The sequence below is a fragment of the Mercurialis annua genome, linkage group LG8, assembly GCF_937616625.2.
Source record: "Mercurialis annua linkage group LG8, ddMerAnnu1.2, whole genome shotgun sequence".
In the NCBI taxonomy this organism is placed as follows: Eukaryota; Viridiplantae; Streptophyta; class Magnoliopsida; order Malpighiales; family Euphorbiaceae; genus Mercurialis; species Mercurialis annua.
In genome coordinates, this window is record NC_065577.1 from 39,446,859 (window position 1) to 39,470,663 (window position 23,805).

Genomic DNA, 23,805 nt, shown 5'->3' on the forward strand with positions numbered 1-23,805 from the left:
ATTTTTTTAAAAATAAATTTATTTTTAATTTTTATGATATTTTTATAATTGTTAATGACAATGAAAATGAGTAGAAAAATAAAAAATATTAAAATTTAGTCAAATAATTACATGATATAACTTCTTATGCATGTAAATACTTGTTTACATTTCAATAATGACAAAAGGAGTTTGTTTATCCATTAACAATATTATAAAATATATAAATTTTCTATACTGTGATAATATTAAATAAAAATTTAATTGTTTAAAAAGTTATAATTTTTTTAGTATGTTTTAAAAAAATTCAATTTTAAAATACCAGCTTTTAATTTTTTAGGCTAATAATCATGGACGGTCCTCGACCTTTGCACTAAGCTTCCCTAAACCCCCTCACCTTTCAAAAGCTTCACTAAACCCCCTGACCTTTATGGCGGCGCCATTCACGGCCCTTCTGAAAAAAAAAACACAAAATCGCGGCGCCGCCAACGATTTAATCGTTTGCATGCGTTTTCCTCGCCACCTGTCGACCCACGTGACCTGTCCACTGTCAGTTGCAACAGTCCCTCCCTCTGACATGTCGGTTGACTTTTCAAATTTTAAAATCAAAAAAAAATTAACCGCTCGGTAAATTTTCTCTCTCTTTCATCTTCTTTCTGACATACTCTTTCTTCTTCATTATATTTGTTTTTGAAATCAGTCTTTTTCTATTTCCCATCTCCTCTGACCTAGACGTTTGTCATCGTCGTTTGGTTGCTCTTCATTTTCTCTCGTTCTGTAGTTCGCCTGCGTTGCATTTCGAGGAAGAACAAATCCGGGTATGAAAAAAAATGGTTGATCAATTTTTGTAAAGTTACTGTCATGTGCACACTTTTTTGGTATTGATATCTTTATATGGTAAAACAGGCTAAGAAGATAATGGGAAAAGAAAAGATCTTCTTCGGCAGTGATGAGACGAAAGGGAAGAAACGGCCAGGTTCGAATTTTAATTTTAGTGTTTAGGGTAATTTTGTTGGTTTTTGGGTATGTGTTTTTGGGTACTTGAAATTGTGATTTTAGGTTTATTGTAAATTTTTAGGTTTATGGGTATGTTTTTTGGGGGGAGTTATTCTCAAGTTGGTTGTAAAATTTGTTGATTTGTTTTGCATAATGTCTGTGAATGAATGTCTCCATATTGTTTGTTTGAACAGCCCGTACTGTGGAAGTGGATTCTCAGATCCTGGAAATTGTTCTGCACTATGATGGAGAATTTGGAGAAGGTGGTTATTTGTGGGGCGACGTGTGTGCAAGATGTTTTGACATTTCCCAACTGTCACTGAATAGGCTTGATTTGTGGGCCAAAAAAATTGGAGTGAAGGGGCTGGTTATGTATTATTGGAGGCAGCCAGAGTTGGACTATCATCGAGGGATAAAACCTCTTGAACATGATAGAGATGTTGAGGAGATGGCAAGGGCTGCACTAAAAGAAGGTGTGGTTGATGTCTACGTTCGATATTTAACCTCTGATGATGTGCATAATTTGGTGCCTGAGAGTGGACCCAAGTTAGAATTGAAAGAAATTGAAGAAGATGGTCCATTTGAGCCAGTTGAAGATGGTCCAGTGGAGGCAGTTGAAGATGCCGCGGGAGTTGAAGAAGGTCCAGGTGATGAATTATTGTTGCTAGAGTGGTACGGCACTGAAGATGAGGGCCAAGTAGAAGCCTTGGAAGTGGAGATTGCTGCTGATGAAGGCCCATCTGATGTGGCTGAAGGTCCAGAAGAAGGGTGCAGCAAAAAACAGAAGAACAAATAAAAACGAAAGAACAAATAAATGTAGCGTTGTTTTGTATTTCCGGATATTGTTGTTATTTTATTTTAAAACACTTATATGTTTTTTATATGTGCTATTTCATAATTTAGCATTGTTTATTATTTCCTGATATGTTGTTATTTTATTCAAAGACACTTATATGTTGGAAATTTTATAAATTTATTTTTAGAGAAATGAAATACGTATGGTTCATGCATGACCACTGTCTTTCATTCTTATACTTTTGTTCACATAAGGTCCCTGACTTTTTAAAATAGATTGAGTAGTGGACCCTGATATTTGTTACGCTGGACAAAAAAATATACATAAAACATATAGAACATACATTACTTACACTACTTACAGAACATGTAAAATATAATTCGTAAAGACATATAAACAAGCATAAAAGTAAGATTAATAATTGACTTCATTAAATATTCAAACATTTCAGAACGTTTAGAAAAAAATTACATTAACATCCATCTTCACCAAAATTAACCCTGAACAAGAACAAAAACAAGAACAAAAATATCCATCTTCACCAAAATTAACCAAAAAATACATAAACAAGACTACATAAACAGGTCATCCTCTTAAGCAAGCTCCGGTGCGCGATAAACACAAAACTCCATCTTGATCATACCGTCAGCAAAAAATTCGTGGTCACTATCAAGAAGGAACCCTGAAAAAGAACGATAGTAATTGCCGGTGCCTTGAATGTTCTGGGTAGTACTGTGAAACTTGTGACTTGAGTTGGCATTCACTTCAATTTCATAGGGGCAGCATCCAGCTTGTGACGGTGCAAGACAACAGATTGTAAGAATATTCCCATAAGAACACGTTGTGTTGTTCAGAACAAACACAATGTCTGTGTTTTCCTCTTGGAGAATAAAGAAATTATCATTCAGCCGAACAGAAACAGGGAATTTACGACAAAAAACAAACGGCTTCACAAAATCTTTATGCATCACTTTACAGTGAGCATAAATCATTTCAGAGGTTCCCTTAACATTGCAAACTTCAATGGGGCATGAGCACTCTATGAAAGAACAGAACTTTTCGTGGTTGCTCTTTTCGGGGTACCTCACAGTTGCTGGGCATCCATAATTCTTTAACGAGCAACAAACTCTCAAAGAGTCAGCAACATCTTCAAGAATCCGGTTCCTCATTCTTCTGATAGGCAGGGTGCAAGAATGGCACTTCTGAGTCTTCTCCGAGCATGAGTTGCATGTTGCATGCCCATTTTCACACTAAATATAGTTACAGAAAAAATACAATTATTAAACAATACAATTACAGAAATAAATAACAGTAAACGGTAAAGATAAATAAATGGGTAAAAACCTGAATAATTGGAGTTGTTAAGGGTTCACAGCATATTGGGCAATCCATGAGTTCCATATTAAGTGAAGACACAACAATATTATCGGACATCTTCTGGTTTTTCTGAGAATAAGAACAATTTGTGTAATCTGAAATGGTTGAATCAGTTGCTGTGGTTGCCTATTTAAATAAGTTACCATCATGACTCTTCAATTTCTTTACATGCCCTTTGTGTTAGTGGTTGTGGTTAACGAAGAGGCTGCATTGGAACAATACAACTGATGGAACGGGTGTAATGAAAGGGTTTCTTGGAAAACCCATTGCTAATCTTTGCCATTAAGTTTTCATTTTTTTGGCGGTTTATTTCTCTGTGAAGTCTAATATAGCCCTTGACATTTCGACCAATTATGAAAGACAGCACCTGAACTTATATTTAATTATGAAAGACAGCACCTGCACTTAAATTATGTAATCAACGACAGTACTGTAATTTAAATTTTTGAATCACACAAAGTTTTCCCAACAAGCAAATTAAATGAGTTTAAGATAATACAAAAAATTATTGGAACGCAGTTTACTAACAACACTGCACAAACACAAGCCATTGTCACTTAATAGAAAATGCATCATTTTTTCTTCAAACAAGCAACGGATAAACTGCAACCGGCAATTGTAAATGCCACAAAAAAACCAAGCCTCATGATCTTGTTTTTCCTCTCCATGTCTGAGCACTTGACTTCCATCAGCTTGACGTGTTTCTTCAGAGTGTTTATCTCCATAAGTTGCAGACCACTATCCTGGATCATAAGCACATTTTCTTCGTGGTACATCTCAATGGACTCCTTCAATCCCTCGAAGGCCTCATTAAGTTGCTCCAGTTCGTCAGTTTTAGCCGCCACCTGAGTATGGGCATGAACTAGTTCCAGTAGAGCTTTGTTGCGTTCTTCAGTCATGCCATTAACCTCACTTTTCAAATTCCTGACCATCGTCATCTGATAGGCCATGTCGTTATCCACCCACGCAAAAAAATCGCATTGATTCTGTGTAGTGTAGGTCAAACGACAGTTAAATGGCAACAAATGAAGATTAAGTTTTAAAAAAATACTTACATTTCTCTTCGAAATGCCGTAAAATCTAAAATACTTACATTTCTCTTCGAACAGCCGTAAAATCTCCGTCCTGGATTTCGTTCGGTGGAGGAAATCTGCATACGGCATGGAATTCCACAGTCGCACACAACTTGTTTAGCTTGTCCTTCCATTGTCGTTGTGTCTTGGGAGTGGAGATCTATGGGAAGGCTGGTAAGAAAAAAAAATGAGACGAGGGTTTTCAGAAAGGGGTTGAGTGTTCAGTTGAATAATGTGTTGCACCTTCATTTATGCAGGGTTCAGATTTGCTTTTCGTTGTCAGGTGTGACAGATGTCCCTTTTTTAATTACCAACGAACCTTTATTGTTTTAATTATCAAGATTAAGTACTTTAAGTGATAGTTCATTAAAAGTTGAAGTACCATGGTTGATCCTGAAATAAAAGAATGAGTACCGTGGATGATATTTAAAACATAGGATAAGTACCTTAGGTGATTATGTAAAATGTTGACCTTATCGTTGCTAAAAAACAATAGACAAACATAAACTGTTATAAACTGTTATAGACGTGACACCTTTCCATTTGTGTCGATTTTAGGGTTCTTTCTTGTGTCGATCTCCTAATTATGGCCGAAGGATTTTCAGAAGAGGATTATGTAGATGGATTCCCTGTGTGCAATGTTCCTAAATGCAAATGCGGATTGGAGGCGAAGGTCATGGTGTGTTGGACTGAAAAGCATCCTGGGAGGCGATTCTTTCGATGTCCAAATGCTAAGGTTAGTTGTATGAAATTCTTCTTCTTGTGTAAAACGACAATTTTTTGGGTTTCTGATTTGGGTCATTTGGATATTAGGGTTTGTAAAACGGTAATTTTGGGGTTTCTGATTTGAGTCATTTGGATATTAGGGTTTTATTCAATGTGTTTGTATTTTTTATATGGCATTTTCTAAAGCCAACTGTTGTGTATAGATGCGGGTGAATCGATGCCCCTTCTTCATGTGGTATGACGAGGAATATGCTCCTCACCTGAAGCACATGTTGTATACTATGAAGAGATCAAATGGAGAGCTACAGAAAGAAGGGGAAAAGCTCAGAGGAGATGTATTCGAGCTGAAGCATTTGATTGACAGAGCAAGTATAATTGATGCAATTGAAGTGGAGGACGAGCTTCTTAAAGCTGCTAACAAAATTGAGGGGATGGAGCTGGAGCTAACAGACTTGTATGCTGCAAATAGGAGACTGCAGATGGAGATTAGAGAATTGAAGAATGAACTCACAGCTGCTCGGATTAGAGAAAATAATAGGGGAACTGAAGGCTTATAAATCATTTGTGAAACTTGTCTTATTGATCGTTTTATTATGTAACTCAACTTTTCTGGTGTTAATTTCGATTCTGAAGTCTTTAGTAGAGTACTTTTATATTAAGAATTTTCATGTCTGTACACCGATTCAAGAATTAATTACATAACATTCCTAAGTTTCATAACATTCCATTCCTAAAACAACCACAACATTGTGGCTCAAAACAATCAAAAGCATGGTTCAAAATACTGCCTATGTGCACCACAATAATAATTAGCAAAATAACTACCACTAATCCATGTTCCAGCACTACGTTTTTTTGGATCTCTTCCTCAGGATGTTCATGTATCTAGAGGGAACATCTTTAGCTCTCCGCTTCCCTTTTCCTTTTTCAGCTTGCGTCGGGATAGGTTGGGACGGAGCTCCATCGTCAACACTGCTCCGTTGGCTGTTGAAGGCATTCTCTTCTGCATCACCTGGGTGGTTCTGGTCTGGTTGGCCTTGGTCAGCAAGCGGAGGTTCCGCCGGAACTGCTTGATCCACAAATGGAAAGGTGTCACGTCTACTCGGTGACCTATGAACGACTTGACTTGTACCCTGCCATGGAAAGACACAGACCCAAAATAAAATTAAAGGAATAATAAACCAAAAAACTAAAAAAAACAAAACCACACATTCACTTACATCCATCATCCAGCGGAGGGTGACTGGAGAGTCATGAAGCACAGGTTCTCGTTCAGCAGACTGACCACCAGGCTCTCTTTCAACAGACTGACCACCAGGCACTCTTTTAGCTGACGGACCACCAACCTCATGAGTTGACTGACCCCCACTCCTCTTTAGGCAACCCCTCTTATTGTGTCCATATTGACCACATAAACTGCACGTCATTCTCATATTTCCTTTCCTTGGCAACTTTTCCCTACCTGCAGCGGCTTCCTTGGCTTTTTCAACCCTTTGTTTCTCTAGTTCCTCCGCCTCTTTTTTCCTGGCCGTTGGTATTCTGCCCCTCTTCTTCTTATGTACTGGGGATGGTGGGAGTATGATATTAGCCGGCTCAGGGTCTGTTTCCCACATGTCTGGCCCATTCATAGGGTTGATTACATAGCTGTATACCCTCTGATACGTAGCTACACTGTAGCAATCATCCACAAACTCTTCAGGCCGTTGATTATTTCCATATATGCATGGTGTAGCGTGCGAACATGGGATTCCACTAAGCTGCCACCTTCGACATGTGCATGTTCTGTTAGCCAAATCAACTACGAACTGGCCCCCTGGGCCCTCTACCTGCCACTGAGGGCTACCACCAGGATCTGCGGTGAACTTCCAACCATAATCAATGATTTTAGCAAGCTTCTTTCTGATCTTTGGGCACAGCTCACCCTCCATGTTTCCCCCAAACTTCTGCTTGTCATTAATCCTCTTCATAAGCTGCGTCCTTATCATTTCGAACATTGTCAACACTGGCTTCTCTCTTGCAGCAAGTATGTACTTGTTGAATGCTTCAGCCAGGTTGTTTAGGAGGATATCACACTTAACTTCCTCTTTGAACAGCGCTCTACACCAGTGTTTCCTGTCCCTCTCTTTGATCCATTTGTAGCCAGCGTCATGTTTGTCTTCCAGAGCTTTCATTGCTCTATCCATGGCTGCTTTGTATGTTGCTGTTCCAATGTTCCAGATGAAGGGCTTCATGTGTTGCGTGTGAAATGTGCTCCTGAAATTGGCCCACAAATGCCTCCAGCAAAATCGATGCTCTGAATATGGGAACAACTCCTTCACAGCATTCAACAAACCCTGCACAAGCGCACGAAATATAATCACCCATGCAATCAATAACACACCCTATAGTTTGTACATTATTCACCAAAGGACCCTGATCTTAATGTAAAAAATCTAATACAGCACATTAATCAAGATAGGATTGTACCTTTTGTTTATCGGACATGAAAACAGCGGCATTCGTAAGGTGCAGATCAACTGATAGTAGCCCAATAAACCACATCCAGGTCTCCGTGTTCTCCGTTTTAACCCAGGCATATGCTAAGGGGTACATACAGTCGTTTGGATCAATCCCTGTTGCAGAAAGAAGTTGACCCCCGTATTTACCCTTCAACCAGCACCCATCCAGACAGACAATCTGTCTCATCCCATTCACGAAGGCCTGCTTCAACCCATCAAAACATACATACATTCCCTGGAACTTCCCCCTTGCTTCTTTAAACTCCACCGTGCTGCCTGGGTTGGTTCTCAAAACCTCCCTCTTATAGTCATACAGCTTCTCATATTGCCGGTCTTCATCACCCTCCAATTTGTCCAATGCTGCCCTTCTTGCTCTTCTTGCCTGCTGAATGCTTATTGATTGTTTTAGGTCCGTCTGAATCTTCTTCACAAACACTTCAGACTTATATTCAGGATCGTTTCTAAATTCTTCTAAGTACTTGTCGGCGAGGACTGCACTAGTCAGGTGGAAGTTTTTGCTCACTTTAGGACATGTATGGCGCAGATCAAGGGTCTTCACTCGGAATGTGTTGTCATTGGGATCTTTGAGGTGCAGCTTTGAGGCAAACACGTAGAACTTACATTTGCTCTTTGAGTAGCACTTTGCCCTCACCCTTGTTATCTCATTTACAGGGAAGTGCAGTTGGTACCTGTGGTGTATCCCCCACTCACGGCAGGCCTTCTTAAACTGCTCCCTGTCAGTGAACAACATCCCAATAGAGAAAGTTGGACCCTCATGGTCGTGGTCTTCATCAAACACATTAAAATCCTCCCCCCCCTCTTCTTCTGAATCTGAAATAGATCTATTACCATCAGACTCTACGTACTCTGAATCACCACCCACAGTGTCCTGGTGAATTGTTCTGTCAACACCACCAGACTCAAATTGGGCTTTACCTTTGGGTCTCCCACCAGCCCTGTTCTGCGAAGCACCAATATTCTCTTCGTTCTCTTCATCCTGTTCATTCTCTTCATTCTCTTCATTATCTTCAGGCAACTGACCGTTTGACCTCAACTCGGTAGTCAAATCTTCATCACCATCCAAGATGTCATAATCAGGATCCACAATGTACTCATCTAGATCATCATCCCAATCTTCAACTTCAACCCATTCATGTGAATGATGAAGCTCTTCTTCAGTGGGCATTGGTGGCTGGTCTTCACTTTGCCTTTGCGGTAGTTCCCTGTTCTGGTCCTCAAATAAACCCTCAAAAGGGGGCTGATGTTGGGTCTGGAAGAAATTGTCGAAGTCCACATCTTGAGTTTGTTGAGTAGGACCCTTATCATGCAGCCCCTCTACCTCATCCATGTGCGGCCCATCGTCAGCCCCCAAATCCTGAGCTTCCTCATGTGGCCCCTGAATTGGAACTTCTTCCTCTTGTGGCCCATGCTGTTCACTAGCCCCAGCCTCAACCCCATTCACTTGCCAATCTTCAGCAGCCCCAGCCTCAGCCTCAGCCAAATCCATAGCCACATCCATAGCCTCAGCCTCAGCCCCATCCATAGCCTCAGCCTCAGCCCCATCCATAGCCCCAGCCTCAGCTTCAGCCCCATCCACAGCCCCAGCCTCAGCCCCATTAAGTTGGCAATCTTCAGCAGCCCCATCCCCCTTATCATGGCAATCTTCATCAGCCATCTGAACGCTTGCCTCTTCATTTGCCCGCTCACCAGCAACCTCATCATTCCCAGTGTCAGTTTGTCCCAAAAAATCTGCCCCTTCATTCCCCTGAGCCTGCGTATTTCCCTGGACCATAGAAGCCCCTTCACTTACATATTCACTTACATATGGACTCATCCATGACCCCCCACTTTCTGAAGGACCTTCACCAACAGCCTTGGTACCCAGTGGTTTACTCCCACCAGCCTTGGTAGCCAATGGTTTACCCCTTACTTTTTTCACGGGAGTGGGATACACATAAGCTAAATCTTTGGGATTTGGTATCTCCTCAATTACAACATGTGGGGGCGAGGGGGGCGGAGGGACTAAAGCCTCAATGTCTTTAACGGTCAGTTTCCTAACATAGACATCCACTTCTCCGTCCCTCTTCCCAGCACTTGCCATTTCCATAGCATCATCGTCGTGATTTATCGGTCTAATCCAATCATGAAATTCCTTGTCTTTTTCTTTCCAGTAATAATCAACTAAGCCCTCAACTTTTTCTCTTTTCATCCATCTATCTAATTTCTTCATAGTCATACCAGACACAGAATAAACGCCGGTGGACACTTCCCCATCATGGTAACCCCATTCCCCCAATGCCCCATTAATGTGAAGGTTGATTTGAAAAAATTCAAAAAAACCTGGTGACACTGCAAACAGACAAATATTTAAACACACCAACAACCATCAAGCAACACAAAAATAATAGTAAATGCCAACCAACAGAAACGTGAAAACAATAAACAACTCGTACAAAGATTAAACAAATCAAACCAACTAGTGGTCCTACAGCAGTAAACAAACATAAAGCAACTTGTAGTCCTATGTCCAAAAGCGGCTAATAAATCAAAGCATAGAATAACAAACATTTACAGAAACCAAAGTACTATGTGGTCCTACATACCTTCCACCACTTCGTCACTATCGCTCTCATCCATTAAACCCCATCCAGCAGTTCCAGGTGGTCCCGTTCGTTCTCTTTCCTTTGATTTTCCTTTTCCTTTCTTTCTCATTTTTGTAATTCTTTCACTATAAAAACCTGTGACACAGAGAGCGTAAATACACCACGTTAATCAAACCCTAAACCACATGAACCAGATAACAAGAGTAAAAATCAATCTTTCTCACTCTAAATTTATGTTTTGTTCCTTCGTTATTTTTTCTTCTTCACAATGCAAAAACACAGAAAGCACGGAAGATGAACAGGCAATCGACGAGACAATGGCGGTGTGAAAATGAGAGTTTCAGAAGAAAAAAGGGAAGAGAATGAGTTTCAGAAGAAAAAAGGGAAGAGAAGAGAAGGATGAAAGAGTATGTCAGAAAGAAGATGAAAGAGAGATAAAAATTACCGAGCGGTTAATTTTTTTTTTTGATTTTAAAATTTGAAAAGTCAACCGGCATGTCAGAGAGAGGGACTGTTGCAACTGACAGAGGACAGGTCACGTGGGTCGACAGGTGGCGAGGAAAACGCATGCAAACGATTAAATCGTTGGCGGCGCCGCGATTTTGTGTTTTTTTTTTCAGAAGGGCCGTGAATGGCGCCGCCATAAAGGTCAGGGGGTTTAGTGAAGCTTTTGAAAGGTGAGGGGGTTTAGGGAAGCTTAGTGCAAAGGTCGAGGACCGTCCATGATTATTAGCCAATTTTTTACAATTTCAAACTTTTCAAATCAGTTTTGAATTTTTTAAATTTATGTCAAAATTGGAAAACACACCAAATTTCATAATTTTAAAAGTAAATAAGTTTTAAATGATCTTTTTCAAATAATATATAAAAAAATATATTTAAGCGTAATTTATATTTTGACCCCTAAACCTTACCCTTTTATCCCTGTGACCTCTAAACTAGTTTAATGTTTCATTTGACCACTTAACTATTTTTTTTTGTTCTATTTAACACTATGTCAGTAAAGTCATGTCAGCAATTTTATCCACGTCAGCGCGCGTTGTCGAATGAGGGGTTAAATACAATCAAGAAAAATTAGAGGTCCAATGAAACACGAAATTAGTTTAGAGATCGCAAAGAATAAAGTGGTATAGTTTAGGAGTCAAATGATATGTTAAGCCGTTTTTTCTTTTCAGCTTAAACTAAATGTTTTAACAGAAAAAAATCTTTTTTTAGAACTGATAATTTAGGAAACAAACCAAAAATGATTTTCATACATTATTAAATAAAATAATAATTTAGTTAATTTTAAATATAAACATTTATAGATATTATTGATATTGTCAAAATAATAATGAGGTAGATAAAGTTTATGCAATTTTTTTTATAATCAAGTCATTTTTTATTCAGTATTTTCCTATCAATTACAATTTAATTGCTATTGATCTCTCACCTAACATTTCAATTGTCAAGATATATTTTGATATTCTCGGGCATGACCCCATATCTGAAAGAAATGTAGACTTATATAAATTCAAGGAAATGATATACATATATTAGTACTTTATTCATGCCGGCAATGATAAAAAAAAATTGAACTTGATAATATATTTTTATATTGTGTAATAATTTATAATATTGACAAAAAAAAGTTATATATAGTTATTGTAATCTAATCTAATTGCCAAAGTAATTGTGGCCATGGCATGCCTTGTCCTATCTAGACAAACCCAAAGAAACAAGTTATCCATTCATATTGTCCATCACTTTAGTCCATGTGCACACTGTATATATATAAACCAAATTAAATTTTGGATTAAAATATTTCATAATATTTTTATCTTTTTTCTAGCTGATGTTATTTTCTTTTCAAGTGATTAACTAAAATTTTATTACGACCCAATCAATAATATTATAATTTTTAAAACTAAAAAATAAAATTTAAAATGGTTAATCATTTGAAAATGGTTTGAATTTTTAATTTTATGATTTTTAACTATATAATCACACAAAAAATCATATTTAAACAAATTTAAATTTTATTAAATAAAACTTCAAATGGAGTCTAATAAATTTTAATTTTTCATGTAGCTTCTTTGATAGTAAAAAAAAATACTATAAAATCTCTTTCGTATATTTTTATTGTAGATTTTTTTACGTATATAGAATAGAAAAGATTATTTTATTTTAAACATTTAAAATATATATAAAGTTTATACACACACACACAAGGGATTTATATATAATTTATAAAAATAAATATTACTTATAAAGCGGTTAATTGATTAACCGTGATTTTTAAAACTTCAAATCACAAATCTAGACCATTAATCATAATGTCTTAAAATCCAACCTAAACATATATTTTTAAATAGTTAACTATAGTTTTTGATTCAATTTTCCAATTTTAATTCGGTTTAACCAGTTTGATCAGTTTTTTTCCCACCAATAATGATCAACTACTTGAATTCAATCTATGGATTATGGAACACTCTAAAGTACGTAATATAATTTTCAAAAAAATAAAATTGGTAGTTATTTGAAAGAAATTAAGGGAAGGTTCATATACTATAAATATTTTGATTTCTAGAATAAAAATAAGAATAGTAGAATATGAAGATCAAATAAAAGCAAATTAGATCATAGGTCAACATGTCTTCACATATACAGTGCAAGTGATAGAGATGCTGTTATTTGATCTAAGAGTTTTATATTCGATTTTCATATAAATTGTAATAACCAAAATTATAATTCAATTTAGGAGTTTTAGATTCAACTTTTCATATGAACTGCAGTAAATAAAATCACATGCTAGATGAAAGTTTGTAAGATAAAATAGAAAATAATTTTTTATTGAAAAAAATGCTTTGAAAATTTATAAAAATACAGCGTCTAGTTATTTATTTCAATAACCACTAAGGTGTTGAATATAAAATATTTTTAGTTCAAATACTTACTAGCCAAGTATTCAGTAAGTAAAAAAAAAGTAACCAATTTCTAAGTATTTAATAATCAAGTACTCTTACTATTAAGTATTAACAACTAATCTATGTAGATTCTATTTTCAGATTAAAAAAAAACTGAATTTCATCAAATTAAAATGAACGTATATTAAATTAAAAAATATAAATAGCTGATGTATGATGATTACTAAAATTTAAAATTCTAGATAGATTCATGAAATATGGTAAAAATTAATAATTGTTTTTACATTTATCTTTTAATTACAATAGGAAGTATTCATACACTAGACATGTAAAATATAAGTAGCATAGAATTATTATTTTTCTAATATAACTATTCTTTAATGCAACTTGAATTTATTTATCTTATTGATTTTTTTTTTAAAATTGTTTGTTGACTTTAAGTCTTTAATTGCACATCGTAGTAGGTTAAATGTAATTTTACATTTATTTCTCTATCCAAACTTACACAAATATTGACAATTGAAGAAGTCAATGCGTATTTTAGCTTATTATATGCTACATAATATATTTAAAAAGTTCATTTCCAGAAATGCATATATCTCAATTTTATTTAGGCAAATTCACGAGGAATTGTCTACAATTTTACTTTATCAATCCTCTAACTTTAATTTTTGCAAATTATTATCAGTTAAAAGCGTGTAAAGCTGATAAATAGAAAATGATTACATATTTTTATAATTGAATCTCTCAACTATAATATAGTTTAATTATATTTTGAATATTTAATTATATTTGATTCTTCGGCATAAAATAAATGGTTTTTTCAATAGAGGTATAAATTTTTATTGATAACACATATACACTTTTAGCTTATCCGTAATTTTTTAACTTATCTTTAATAGAGGTATAAATTTTGATTATGAGAATTTATTAAAAAAAATTGTAATTTTTATACTATCCCATTCTTTTAAACCATCTTCCACTTTTAACTTATCTGATTTTATCTTTCAATTTTACTAATCTGTCAAACTAAATGATATTTTGAAAATTATTTTTTCACAAAATCAACATGTTTTGTCTTACTCTCAATTTTAGATATTAAAATGATAAAATTTAAAATTCAAATATGTTAAAGAAATTAAACTGAAAAATAAAAAGTTGAATGACCAAATGAGTATGAGTTCATAGGTAAAATTATATAGTAATTCAAAATATTTTGGTGACATAGGCACATGCATGAACATGACATGAACATAAATTAAAGAAAAAGGGAAAAAATTATTTACAGGTCTTTAAACTATATTTGTTTTCTTTATCTGGTCTTTAAACTATATTTTGTCTTTATATGATCATTTAACTTAGCGAACAATCATTTTTCAGTCCCTGATTTATAAAAATGACACTGTTTAGGGTATCAATTTACATTTTCGAAAATAATAACACAACATTATTTTTATTATTCAGGGGTTTAAAAATATGTTTAGTTAAAGGACCTTATAAAAATAAAAAAAATAGTTTAAAAATCAGATAAATAAAATATATATAGTTTAGAAATCTAAAAATGAATTACTATTAAAAAAATTACTTCAACTTGAGATGAAAAAAGCAAAAAAGAAACTAGAAAAGGAAAAAACAAAGCTTAAAAAGCCTAGTCAACCATTTCACCTTTGTCCTTGGGGATCATGTAATAAATAGAACTTTCCTAGAACACCAAACAATTACTACAAACCAAAACCCATCCATCTGTCTAATTGTCTCTTATATTATAGTAGTACTTTTTATTTCTTTTCTTATTTATTTTTTATAGTCAAACTAACCAATTGGTCAGTCATATTCATGGGTGACAGCTACAACCTATAAATTATTGGATTCACACTTACACTTACAATTTCCTTCAACAATTCTTTGTTTCACAGCCTCAAATCAGTTTTTGTGGAGTTTCTTCAGTTGGGTCTATGTTTTTTTCTCAATCTTTAGCATTTTGAAGTTGTTTTAAAGAGTGAGATAGCTTAAAGATTCAATCTTTTTTGAGGTTTTTTGGTGATGGGTTCTTGTTTTAGTGTTAGAATCAAAGCTGAAAGTCCTCTTCATCATGGTATGTTTTTGATTCTTTTTATTTTTACATTTTTTGATGCTAAATTGAGCTTAAAAGCTATGAAAAGATAGGGTTTTGTTTTTTTCTTTGACCTTATCTTTAAAATGGAGTTGCTTGGCTTTAATTAGTAACCATGAAAGTTCATAGCTTTAGCTGCTTCCTTTTATAGGGGAAAACTAAATTAGTTTAGATTCTGTTTGGTTGCTGAGAAAATAAGAAAATTTGATTATTAGACACTCGGACTTTAGCTTTTGAGATTCATTCCAGCTAGGGGTGTGCAGTATTCGGTTCAAACCGAATTAACCGACCGAACCAAACTGAAATTTTAATTTGGTTCGGTTTTTGGTTAATTCGGTTCGGTTTCGGTTTTTATTTTTAAAAAGTTTGGTTAATTCGGTTCGGTTCGGTTTTGGCTATGGAATTTCCGAATTAACCGAACCGAGCGAAATAACCGAATTATATATATTAATTGTGTTATTTTTGTTAATTTAAAAAAAAAAAAGTAATTTTGTAATTTTTTTAGAATTTAATTACTAAAACTCCTAAAATTGTACTTAAATTATTAATTAGTATTAAAATTCTTGTTATTTATTTTATTTTTTATTTTTTAATAATTAATTTTAATAAAATTTGGTTATTTCGGTTAACCGAAATAACCGACCGAACCGAAATATTATTTCGGTTCGGTTTCGGTTCGGTTTTAATATAGTTCGGTTCGGTTTTGAAAATTTCTAACATTTCGGGTTCGGTTAATTCGGTTTCGGTTCGATTCGGTGACCGAACCGACCGATGCACACCCCTAATTCCAGCTTCTCAGGTTTTAGTTGCATCACTATGTTTATTATTGGAATTTGTTTTCCATTATTATTGAAATTTAATATAACTGTTTTTGAGATTCTTTCTTTAAATTTATTGGCAAATTTGGCAAGATATTTGTTTTTTGTACATAAAAGTGTTGATATTGTATGGATAGGTAGGTCTTGTGTTCATCTTTGATTTGGATTTATAGAAGATTAGTTAGATGGATTTAGAAGATTTGTGATCTTTATCTCTGTAGGCAGCAAAAGCGGAAATGAAGTGAGTGGATCTAGCGGTACATTGCCTTCAACTCCTCGAACAGAAGGCGAGATCTTGCAGTCTTCGAATTTGAAAAACTTTAGCTTCAATGAACTGAAAGCGGCCACTAGGAACTTCCGCCCGGACAGTGTTTTGGGTGAGGGCGGATTCGGTTGTGTCTTCAAAGGATGGATCGATGAGCATACACTAACGGCTGCCAAGCCGGGAACGGGGATGGTCATTGCTGTAAAGAGGCTTAACCAAGAGAGTTTCCAAGGTCACCAAGAATGGCTGGTAAAACATCCCTTCTATCATTTCGCTTAATTTCTGTTCTGGAAGCTTCTATGCAGCTCGGAAACTTATTGAGTCTTATGTTTTGACGCTTCATTTCCATTTATAAAAACGCTTATAAAATTTGGGAACTTCATATTTAAACTATTCTTGTAAAAAAATATTGTTTCACCGAATTTCAGTTTTACAGCTTTACATTTGGCGTTTCTGTTTCCGTGTAATATAGTTTTTGTAATTCGTGAAAATGCCTTTGAATAGTTACATTAGTAGAATTGAGATAGATCAACATCTTTAAGGATCTTGCTCTTTGTAGCTCATCTACATGCCATTTAAAAGACTGCATGACTAATGAATTTCTTGGTTTTTCTTTGAGTATAGGCTGAAATAAACTACCTCGGTCAGTTATATCATCCGAATCTTGTGAAATTGATTGGATATTGCTTAGAGGATGACCACCGACTTCTTGTGTACGAATTCATGCCTAAGGGCAGCTTAGAGAACCATCTATTTAGAAGTAATTCATATTCTCCTCTGCACAATCATTTCAATAGTTTCAGCTAGAACCGATTTTGATTTCACGAGTAAAGTTATTGTTTGATCTAAGAGTTTTGTTGGGACAGGGGGTTCTTTTGTTCAACCACTCTCGTGGATTCTCCGCTTAAAGATTGCGCTTGATGCTGCTAAAGGGGTAGCCTTTCTTCACAGCGACAAGGCCAAAGTCATTTACCGAGATTTTAAGGCTTCCAATATCCTGCTCGATTCAGTACGTGATCATCTTCTATTTACAATTGTAAATGATTCGCAATAGTAGCAACTCTCTGACACATTTTCTCAAATGTAAATTGACAGAATTACATCGCTAAACTCTCTGATTTCGGGTTGGCCAAAGATGGGCCAACAGGTAGTAACAGTCATGTTTCGACCAGAGTAATGGGTACCTACGGGTATGCAGCTCCTGAGTATATGGCCACAGGTACATTTCTTTCCATGTACTACTATCTCGGTGTTTAAATTGGCCATTCTTTTGTGATTGTAATCGCTGTACTCGATATGAATATGGTTTAATCTATGTATCTCATGGTGTTTCATTCTTATGAAGGTCATCTAACTAAAAGGAGCGATGTGTACAGTTTCGGGGTAGTTCTCCTTGAAATTCTATCAGGGAGACGAGCGATAGACAAGAATAGGCCAGCGAGAGAACATAGTTTAGTTGATTGGGCAAGGCCTTATCTTACCAGTAAACGCAAGATTTTGCAGGTTATGGATGCTCGAATCGAAGGCCAGTATATGTTAAAACATGCGTTAAAAGTGGCCAATCTGGCAATGCAATGCATATCACCAGAACCAAGGTTTAGACCGAAGATGGAAGAAGTGGTAAAAGCATTGGAACAACTGCTCGAGTCCATCGACAATGAAGGTTCTAAGGGATTCCGTAGCGATAGCCTTCGAAAAGCTAATCGAGGTTCGAGCAACGGTCCTAGGCATCACCGGAAAAGTACCGAAGACATTTCTAATGGAAGAGCTGCATCAAGGTCAAGGCCATCTGCTTCTCCTCTACGCACATAAAATCGTAATGATAATCTAATCATTGCTTCACTAATTGCATGCTATGTTGCACGAAAACTTTTTGAATCCCACGATTCGGCATTTTGTTTCCGAAAACGCTTCTGAATATTTATATTTATAACCTATTTTGGTAAAAAATATATAGTTGTCGTTTATTGTTTCAGCGTTTTCCATCTTTTATGTTGTCGTGCAACATAACTTGCGAATTCTGTTGAATGAGCACGACATTGTAAAGAGAATGTGATGAACAATGTGGTGTTGTACAGCTCTGTATTTCCATTTATGTTAAAACTTAACATTGGTCCACTGATAATACACAAGTTTTGTGCTGGTTAACAAGTTCGTTAGTTATGCTTCTGCTACATATCTGATAATTAACTACTTATTCGAGTTCGACTCGAAAATTTGGTTCATTTGGTTTGGTTTGTTTTCGGTGTTAGATTTTTGAATTGAATGAAATGAACTAACCGAATTATTTATATAATATTATTTTTGTAATTTTTTTTGATATTTAAGCTATTTTTAGAATTTTTAAAGAACTTACATTTCAATATTGGCTTTTAAATGTAATTAAAGTAATGAAATTCAGTTAATCGAAGAAATAATCAACTGTACTGAATACTTAGTTTAGTTTATATATATTTATATTATGGTTTGATTAAAAAAATTAGTAATGGTTAACTCGATTTGGTTCAGTGATCGGATCAACCGATGCACACATTACATAAGAATGGTATCATGGTGTGATCTATTTTAGTGACACAATTATATTAAACACGAATATAATACATTTAAGTTAATAATGACATTTGATATATAAAATTTAAATACGACATTCTTCTAAAGATTATACAACATCACATATGAAGATATTTAATTAAATTTTTTATTGTCATTTTATTTAACACGCTATAATTAATTTTTCTAAATAATATGTAGATTTATTTAATGTAACGAAACAAATTCATAACTTCTATCGAGATAAATAACGTAAAAATCAATTATAAATCTAAATCATTCTAAACATAATAGAAAATATTTAATTTTATCGTTTATACATTCATATTAAATTTAAACTCAACTAATTTTATATTATGTGTGCTACTTAATTGCATATGTCTAAAATTACAGAAACTTGATCAAACATTTTCCAGAAAAAATAATAATAAAATAAATAAAATAAAATAAAATATAATGATTTAGGGGTATTATAGTCATTTAATTAGTTAGGTAGAAAATGGCTAAGGTTTTAGCTGGGGTTTTTCTGTATCCACTGAGCATCAAATAGATGATAACCACTTCAATGGCGATTCTCCAGCACGTGTGCTCCTTCCCACTGTCACGTGCCGTTCGCCGGACACGCTCTTTCACCATCGCATCCTCCGAACGCCTCTCTACCTCCGTCGCAACGCCCCCGCCGGTTGGCTCTCATGTGGACCCTCACGTCCTGCTTGGCATGTCTGAGCCGGAGCTTCTACAGCTCGCCTCCAATTTAGGTCAGGTAAGAATCGTTATTTCCAAATTACAATGAAGCATTTTTAAATTTCTTTTTAGTTTTTGAGTTTAATTAGAAATGTAATAGTCCATGTCTCGAGCACGAAACACTTCATTCAATTAACATTTTCCGTTTCGGAAACCCTAAATTTGAAATTTAGCGTTTGGGACGCGAAACTTCATTTGTAACATTGGAAACCTTAGAACAGAACTGTTTCACCTTTTCCCTATCCAAGTGTCCTGTTTACACGTGTCCGTAAATGTGCTAGCTAGGTTTCAAACTACGGGGTGGAGATTGCATTTTGAAAGAAAAACAAAAATTGGTGATTTTGTTTGCTTTGATTGTTAGAACTTTGTTGTGAGAGCCGATTGATGTGATGATAACTTTGTCGGAATATTCTATGTCGACTAAATTAATCATACTACAATTATCTGATTATCTGGCCCTCCATTATTATATATTTTTTTGGTCTGTCATACATTTTCTGTTTGATTTTGGAAACTTTTCGCACTCTTATGCAAGAGGGATTGTATTAGATTTTTCGTCAAAATTCTACTGTGTTTGTAAAGTGGTGTTTAAATATATCCCGGAGCTTTGAGCAAGGTGTAAAATTGAGAAGGTTTTGAACCAGTGATTATATATGATGAATACTTTGTTTGGAATTGGTAACAGTGCAAGATTTAAATTTCATTTGGGAATGTAGTTAATTACTAGAGTTAAATGTTTTCCAAAAAAGAAGGCACCTTGAAATAAATGAAACCATGATCAAGGCCTGACTGAATAGAGAATTGATGGAATTTAGAAGAGTAAAAAACAATTATGTTAATTTTACATGCTTTTATTTCGATTTTTGTGTAGCAAAATTATAGAGGGAAGCAGCTCCATCAATTGATTTACAAGAGAAAAATTAAAGACATTCAGGATTTTAGTCAATGTAAGTGTACTCTTTTCAAGTGAATTTTGTAGCACTTTGTGTTGATGGATTTAAAAAAATTTGTTTCTTTTTTGTTAATTGTTATATCTGCTGTTTTAAAAAGTGCCACAGGCACTCAGAAACTCTCTTCAAGAAGCAGGGTGGAAAGTTGGAAGGTCACCAATTTACCGTACAGTTACTGCAGCAGATGGCACTGTTAAGGTTAACAACTGTGTGATTACATCTATTTATGTTATGATTTTGATTTTAGTTTTAATTATTTACTTTAGATTGATATTGGTTTTACAGTTGCTGATAAAATTGGAGGACAATAGATTGATTGAAGCTGTTGGTATACCAGTACAAGATGAGAAAGGTTTAATGCGTCTTACTGCATGCATTTCATCCCAGGTGATTTTCCAGAAGTTACATTGTGGAAGCTTATTTTACTGATTTTATTATGATATTGATGTTTTAATGTGTAACTCGTAATCTTGTTTCTTTGATTATTTTAGGTTGGTTGTCCCTTGCGCTGCTCGTTTTGTGCCACCGGGAAAGGAGGGTTTTCAAGAAATCTTAAAAGGCATGAAATTATTGAGCAGGTCTGTCTTGTATCTCTCTTCCATAAGTCCATTTCATTGATAGGACCTATAGAGTGTTTTATTGAATAAACAGCTGAAAAGATGGTATAAAGAAGGATATTTATTACTTCGATTTCTCTTGGTGTTTCCAATCTAACCCGTACCTATTTTTGTGCATAGGTTTTGGCAATTGAGGAGATCTTCAAAAATAGAGTGACGAATGTAGTTTTCATGGGAATGGGTGAACCAATGTTGAACTTGAAGGCTGTACTTGACGCACACCGATGCTTGAATAAGGTTTGTTTTCAAAAGCTTCCTTATTATAATTGTGTTGCTTCTTGCCTATCTATGATAGAGTATTAAGTGTACATGATTCATTGCCTCATTGATATTTAATCCATTCTATTTCCATTTTTTAACCTGGTCAGTTGAAATTCCTTTCATACATAAGAAAGTGTTGTAGAAATAAGCTCAGACTTGCTTTGAATTATTCGCTTTAAGTTCATTGTACAGAGAGTAGTAGATGCAGGAAAAATATCAAAAATATATGAAAATGAACTACGGAATTACTAGTGCATGCCGCCAAGGATGTGCTATATTTGATTATCAAGCTGAATCTGTCAATTTTGTTACTGGAGTATTATTAGCGTTTGAAACCTCGCAATTGAAAGTGTTTCTCCAAATATCAGTTTGATGTATTCCAATGGAAATTCACGCAGGTCCAATATTGTTTTTTCAGGATGTGCAAATTGGACAAAGAATGATCACGATTTCTACTGTGGGAGTACCAAACACAATTAAAAGGCTAGCTTCTCATAAACTTCAGTCTACATTGGCCCTGAGGTACTTCATTTATCAAAAGTGGAATGTTTTGTCCAATGATTCTATGGCCTTCTATATGGTGCAGTGTTTTCCCGTGTTCGAGCTTCCTTTTTCTTAACAAATAGTGAAATTAACAATGAACTTTCCTGTACTGTTGGTCATTAATTGTGATGCATTGTCATCAATTTTGATTTTGCCATCTTCATCTCTTCTTGCTTTCTTTTCCTATTCTGCAAATTCTAGAAGCATTTTTCATTCAGCTTAATTTGTCATTAGACTTATTACAATATATTGCTTCCTTAAAATCAAAACATCTTCTGCTTGTGATGACCTTTCTTCTTCTTCTTGTGTGTCAGCTTACATGCTCCAAACCAGAAGCTTAGAGAAACAATTGTGCCAAGTGCAAAATCCTACCCACTAGATGCAATTATGAAAGATTGCAGGGACTACTTTATTGAGACAAACCGACGAGTGTCCTTTGAGTATGCACTTTTAGGTACTTTATTATAAACATTTAATTAATGCCCTATAAAATCACAAACTATACACGTTTTTGCAATTTAATCACGTAAAAGTTGATAAATATATACACCGACTACCGTTTCTTGGAAAATCGATACGCCTTGAAAATTTGGTGAAAATTGATGATGTGGAAGCCTGAGTTAGCCATGTCATTCACACATCAAAACAGTGCGTTTTGTTAATCCAGCTTCCACGTCGTCATTATTCACTGGATTTTCAATTGGTGCATCGATTTGCCAAGAAACGGTAATTGGTGTATATATTTACCAACTCTTTCAAAACGTGATAAAATTGCAACAACGTTTTTAGATATGACATTAACCCTAAAACGTTTAATAGTGTAAAATAGAAAGATGATGTTTTGGCATCTTTTGAAAGAGACATTGCTGATTGTTTCTCAGCTGGGGTGAATGATCAAGCAGAGCATGCAAAGGAACTCGCTGAGTTACTCCATGAGTGGGGACGTGGTTCTCATGTGAATCTGATACCTTTCAATCCAATTGAAGGCTCTGATTATCGACGACCGTCAAAAAGGGCGGTATGGCAGTTGATCTTTGTCTCACTTCCACAAAAAAATATGATGCTACAGTTGTGTCATGAATTGTTTTATTAATCTGCAGGTGCAAGCATTTGCAGCTGCTTTGGAATCTCGTAAAATAACAGTAAGCACTCGACAAACAAGAGGCACCGATGCTAGTGCAGCATGTGGGCAGCTAAGAAATGAATTCCAGAAAAATCCGTTAGTTTCCGACTCTGACAGCGCTCTACCAGAAGAACAAGAAATTGCAGTCGCATGCTAATGGCCCGATAATACTGCTCGACTCCTTGTATAATAGACACTGCAAAACTGCATTCACACATTTCGGATCTTTCACGTCCTCAAATCTGCTGTGAGTGGGTCAGATTCTTTCAAATCGATGCAGACATGAAGAGGCCACCTAGATGGATACTTTCTGCTGATCTGCCTATGGGTACAAACTTATTAATTTTTTCTTGAATTTTAGAAGTTGAGTGTTTTCTTTATGACTTTTAAATTTTAGATAACTGGAATTTCTCAAGGGGTTTCAGTTAAATGAAACTAATATATAAATCAGGGGAAAAACAATAAGTTTTCGAAATTCATGAAAAAAAGAACTATATTTAATCTCAAGGGGATAGTAATTTGCCCCTTTTTAGGCTGTGTATATGTTCTGGTAGCTAATATTGCTGCGAAAATTTACGAAAATTATGTAATTTTATTAGATGAAATTATTATTTTTTTCTTGTCTTTTTAACTATTTTGTCTGTTTATATTTTTAAGAGTTGCACCTAACATAGTGATGATATATTCAATGATGTTGCGTTAGTTTCGATATGGTTTTAATAAAATTTTAATGTGATTTCAAAAGATTTTATGGTTTTATATTGCTCATTTCGTTTTTACTTGTCCATTTAGAGAATAGCATGTTTTCAATATGATTTCAATCGGTTGAGCAGGTTACAATTTAATTTACGGAAAAATATTATAATC

General features: G+C 35.0%; 7 protein-coding genes and 1 non-coding gene across 8 annotated transcripts; 5 read left to right on the plus strand and 3 right to left on the minus strand.

Annotated features, from left to right (window-relative positions):
- The first annotated feature begins 324 nt into the window (after nucleotides 1–324).
- On the plus strand, nucleotides 325–1,898 carry LOC126662064 (uncharacterized). The gene is made up of 3 exons (XM_050355950.2): nucleotides 325–797; nucleotides 886–955; nucleotides 1,170–1,898. The coding sequence occupies exons 2-3, from the start codon at nucleotides 898–900 to the stop codon at nucleotides 1,769–1,771; spliced, it is 660 nt and encodes a 219-aa protein (XP_050211907.1). The 5' UTR covers nucleotides 325–797; nucleotides 886–897; the 3' UTR covers nucleotides 1,772–1,898.
- Nucleotides 1,899–2,364: 466 nt separating this feature from the next.
- Nucleotides 2,365–3,205, minus strand: LOC126662065 (E3 ubiquitin-protein ligase SINA-like 10). The gene is made up of 2 exons (XM_050355951.1): nucleotides 3,116–3,205; nucleotides 2,365–3,021 (listed from the first exon to the last, which is right to left on the minus strand). The coding sequence occupies exons 1-2, from the start codon at nucleotides 3,203–3,205 to the stop codon at nucleotides 2,365–2,367; spliced, it is 747 nt and encodes a 248-aa protein (XP_050211908.1).
- On the minus strand, nucleotides 2,894–4,225 carry LOC126659597 (uncharacterized). Its single transcript, XM_056104081.1, has 2 exons — nucleotides 3,116–4,225; nucleotides 2,894–3,021 (listed from the first exon to the last, which is right to left on the minus strand). The coding sequence occupies exon 1, from the start codon at nucleotides 4,096–4,098 to the stop codon at nucleotides 3,721–3,723; it is 378 nt and encodes a 125-aa protein (XP_055960056.1). The 5' UTR covers nucleotides 4,099–4,225; the 3' UTR covers nucleotides 2,894–3,021; nucleotides 3,116–3,720.
- Nucleotides 4,226–4,465: 240 nt separating this feature from the next.
- On the plus strand, nucleotides 4,466–5,504 carry LOC126662066 (uncharacterized protein At4g04775-like). The gene is made up of 2 exons (XM_056104185.1): nucleotides 4,466–4,957; nucleotides 5,151–5,504. The coding sequence occupies exons 1-2, from the start codon at nucleotides 4,808–4,810 to the stop codon at nucleotides 5,502–5,504; spliced, it is 504 nt and encodes a 167-aa protein (XP_055960160.1). The 5' UTR covers nucleotides 4,466–4,807.
- A 174-nt stretch (nucleotides 5,505–5,678) lies between these two features.
- On the minus strand, nucleotides 5,679–10,781 carry LOC126662067 (uncharacterized). Its single transcript, XM_056104186.1, has 5 exons — nucleotides 10,273–10,781; nucleotides 10,049–10,183; nucleotides 7,414–9,794; nucleotides 6,168–7,280; nucleotides 5,679–6,080 (listed from the first exon to the last, which is right to left on the minus strand). Exons 2-5 carry the CDS (start codon nucleotides 10,155–10,157, stop codon nucleotides 5,793–5,795), a joined length of 3,891 nt encoding a protein of 1,296 aa, XP_055960161.1. The 5' UTR covers nucleotides 10,158–10,183; nucleotides 10,273–10,781; the 3' UTR covers nucleotides 5,679–5,792.
- A 3,911-nt stretch (nucleotides 10,782–14,692) lies between these two features.
- On the plus strand, nucleotides 14,693–18,301 carry LOC126661911 (receptor-like cytoplasmic kinase 176). Its single transcript, XM_050355792.2, has 6 exons — nucleotides 14,693–15,049; nucleotides 16,107–16,399; nucleotides 16,775–16,910; nucleotides 17,017–17,159; nucleotides 17,246–17,369; nucleotides 17,496–18,301. Exons 1-6 carry the CDS (start codon nucleotides 14,998–15,000, stop codon nucleotides 17,960–17,962), a joined length of 1,215 nt encoding a protein of 404 aa, XP_050211749.1. The 5' UTR covers nucleotides 14,693–14,997; the 3' UTR covers nucleotides 17,963–18,301.
- Nucleotides 18,302–19,219: 918 nt separating this feature from the next.
- On the plus strand, nucleotides 19,220–23,569 carry LOC126661910 (uncharacterized). Its single transcript, XM_050355791.2, has 10 exons — nucleotides 19,220–19,463; nucleotides 20,316–20,391; nucleotides 20,495–20,592; nucleotides 20,680–20,781; nucleotides 20,886–20,972; nucleotides 21,132–21,248; nucleotides 21,691–21,794; nucleotides 22,130–22,269; nucleotides 22,697–22,833; nucleotides 22,916–23,569. The coding sequence occupies exons 1-10, from the start codon at nucleotides 19,251–19,253 to the stop codon at nucleotides 23,093–23,095; spliced, it is 1,254 nt and encodes a 417-aa protein (XP_050211748.1). The 5' UTR covers nucleotides 19,220–19,250; the 3' UTR covers nucleotides 23,096–23,569.
- Nucleotides 19,824–19,898, plus strand: LOC126662383 (small nucleolar RNA Z155). Its single transcript, XR_007635760.1, has one exon. It is a non-coding gene; the product is annotated as a small nucleolar RNA Z155 (small nucleolar RNA).
- Nucleotides 23,570–23,805: the final 236 nt, after the last annotated feature.

Excerpts from the sequence above, each read along its gene's own strand:
- LOC126662064 (XM_050355950.2), top strand. The coding sequence starts at position 898 with ATGGGAAAAGAAAAGATCTTCTTCGGCAGTGATGAGACGAAAGGGAAG. Across the intron at positions 956-1,169 it reads GAAAGGGAAGAAACGGCCAG|CCCGTACTGTGGAAGTGGAT; the intron begins GTTCGAATTTTA and ends TTGTTTGAACAG.
- LOC126662065 (XM_050355951.1), bottom strand. The coding sequence starts at position 3,205 with ATGTCCGATAATATTGTTGTGTCTTCACTTAATATGGAACTCATGGAT. Across the intron at positions 3,022-3,115 it reads TAACAACTCCAATTATTCAG|TGTGAAAATGGGCATGCAAC; the intron begins GTTTTTACCCAT and ends AACTATATTTAG.
- LOC126659597 (XM_056104081.1), bottom strand. The coding sequence starts at position 4,098 with ATGGCCTATCAGATGACGATGGTCAGGAATTTGAAAAGTGAGGTTAAT.
- LOC126662066 (XM_056104185.1), top strand. The coding sequence starts at position 4,808 with ATGGCCGAAGGATTTTCAGAAGAGGATTATGTAGATGGATTCCCTGTG. Across the intron at positions 4,958-5,150 it reads TTCGATGTCCAAATGCTAAG|ATGCGGGTGAATCGATGCCC; the intron begins GTTAGTTGTATG and ends TGTTGTGTATAG.
- LOC126662067 (XM_056104186.1), bottom strand. The coding sequence starts at position 10,157 with ATGAGAAAGAAAGGAAAAGGAAAATCAAAGGAAAGAGAACGAACGGGA. Across the intron at positions 9,795-10,048 it reads TAGTGACGAAGTGGTGGAAG|TGTCACCAGGTTTTTTTGAA; the intron begins GTATGTAGGACC and ends GTCTGTTTGCAG. Across the intron at positions 6,081-6,167 it reads CCCTCCGCTGGATGATGGAT|GGTACAAGTCAAGTCGTTCA; the intron begins GTAAGTGAATGT and ends TTTCCATGGCAG.
- LOC126661911 (XM_050355792.2), top strand. The coding sequence starts at position 14,998 with ATGGGTTCTTGTTTTAGTGTTAGAATCAAAGCTGAAAGTCCTCTTCAT. Across the intron at positions 15,050-16,106 it reads TGAAAGTCCTCTTCATCATG|GCAGCAAAAGCGGAAATGAA; the intron begins GTATGTTTTTGA and ends TTATCTCTGTAG. Across the intron at positions 17,370-17,495 it reads TCCTGAGTATATGGCCACAG|GTCATCTAACTAAAAGGAGC; the intron begins GTACATTTCTTT and ends ATTCTTATGAAG.
- LOC126661910 (XM_050355791.2), top strand. The coding sequence starts at position 19,251 with ATGATAACCACTTCAATGGCGATTCTCCAGCACGTGTGCTCCTTCCCA. Across the intron at positions 20,593-20,679 it reads CAGCAGATGGCACTGTTAAG|TTGCTGATAAAATTGGAGGA; the intron begins GTTAACAACTGT and ends TTGGTTTTACAG. Across the intron at positions 22,270-22,696 it reads CTTTGAGTATGCACTTTTAG|CTGGGGTGAATGATCAAGCA; the intron begins GTACTTTATTAT and ends ATTGTTTCTCAG.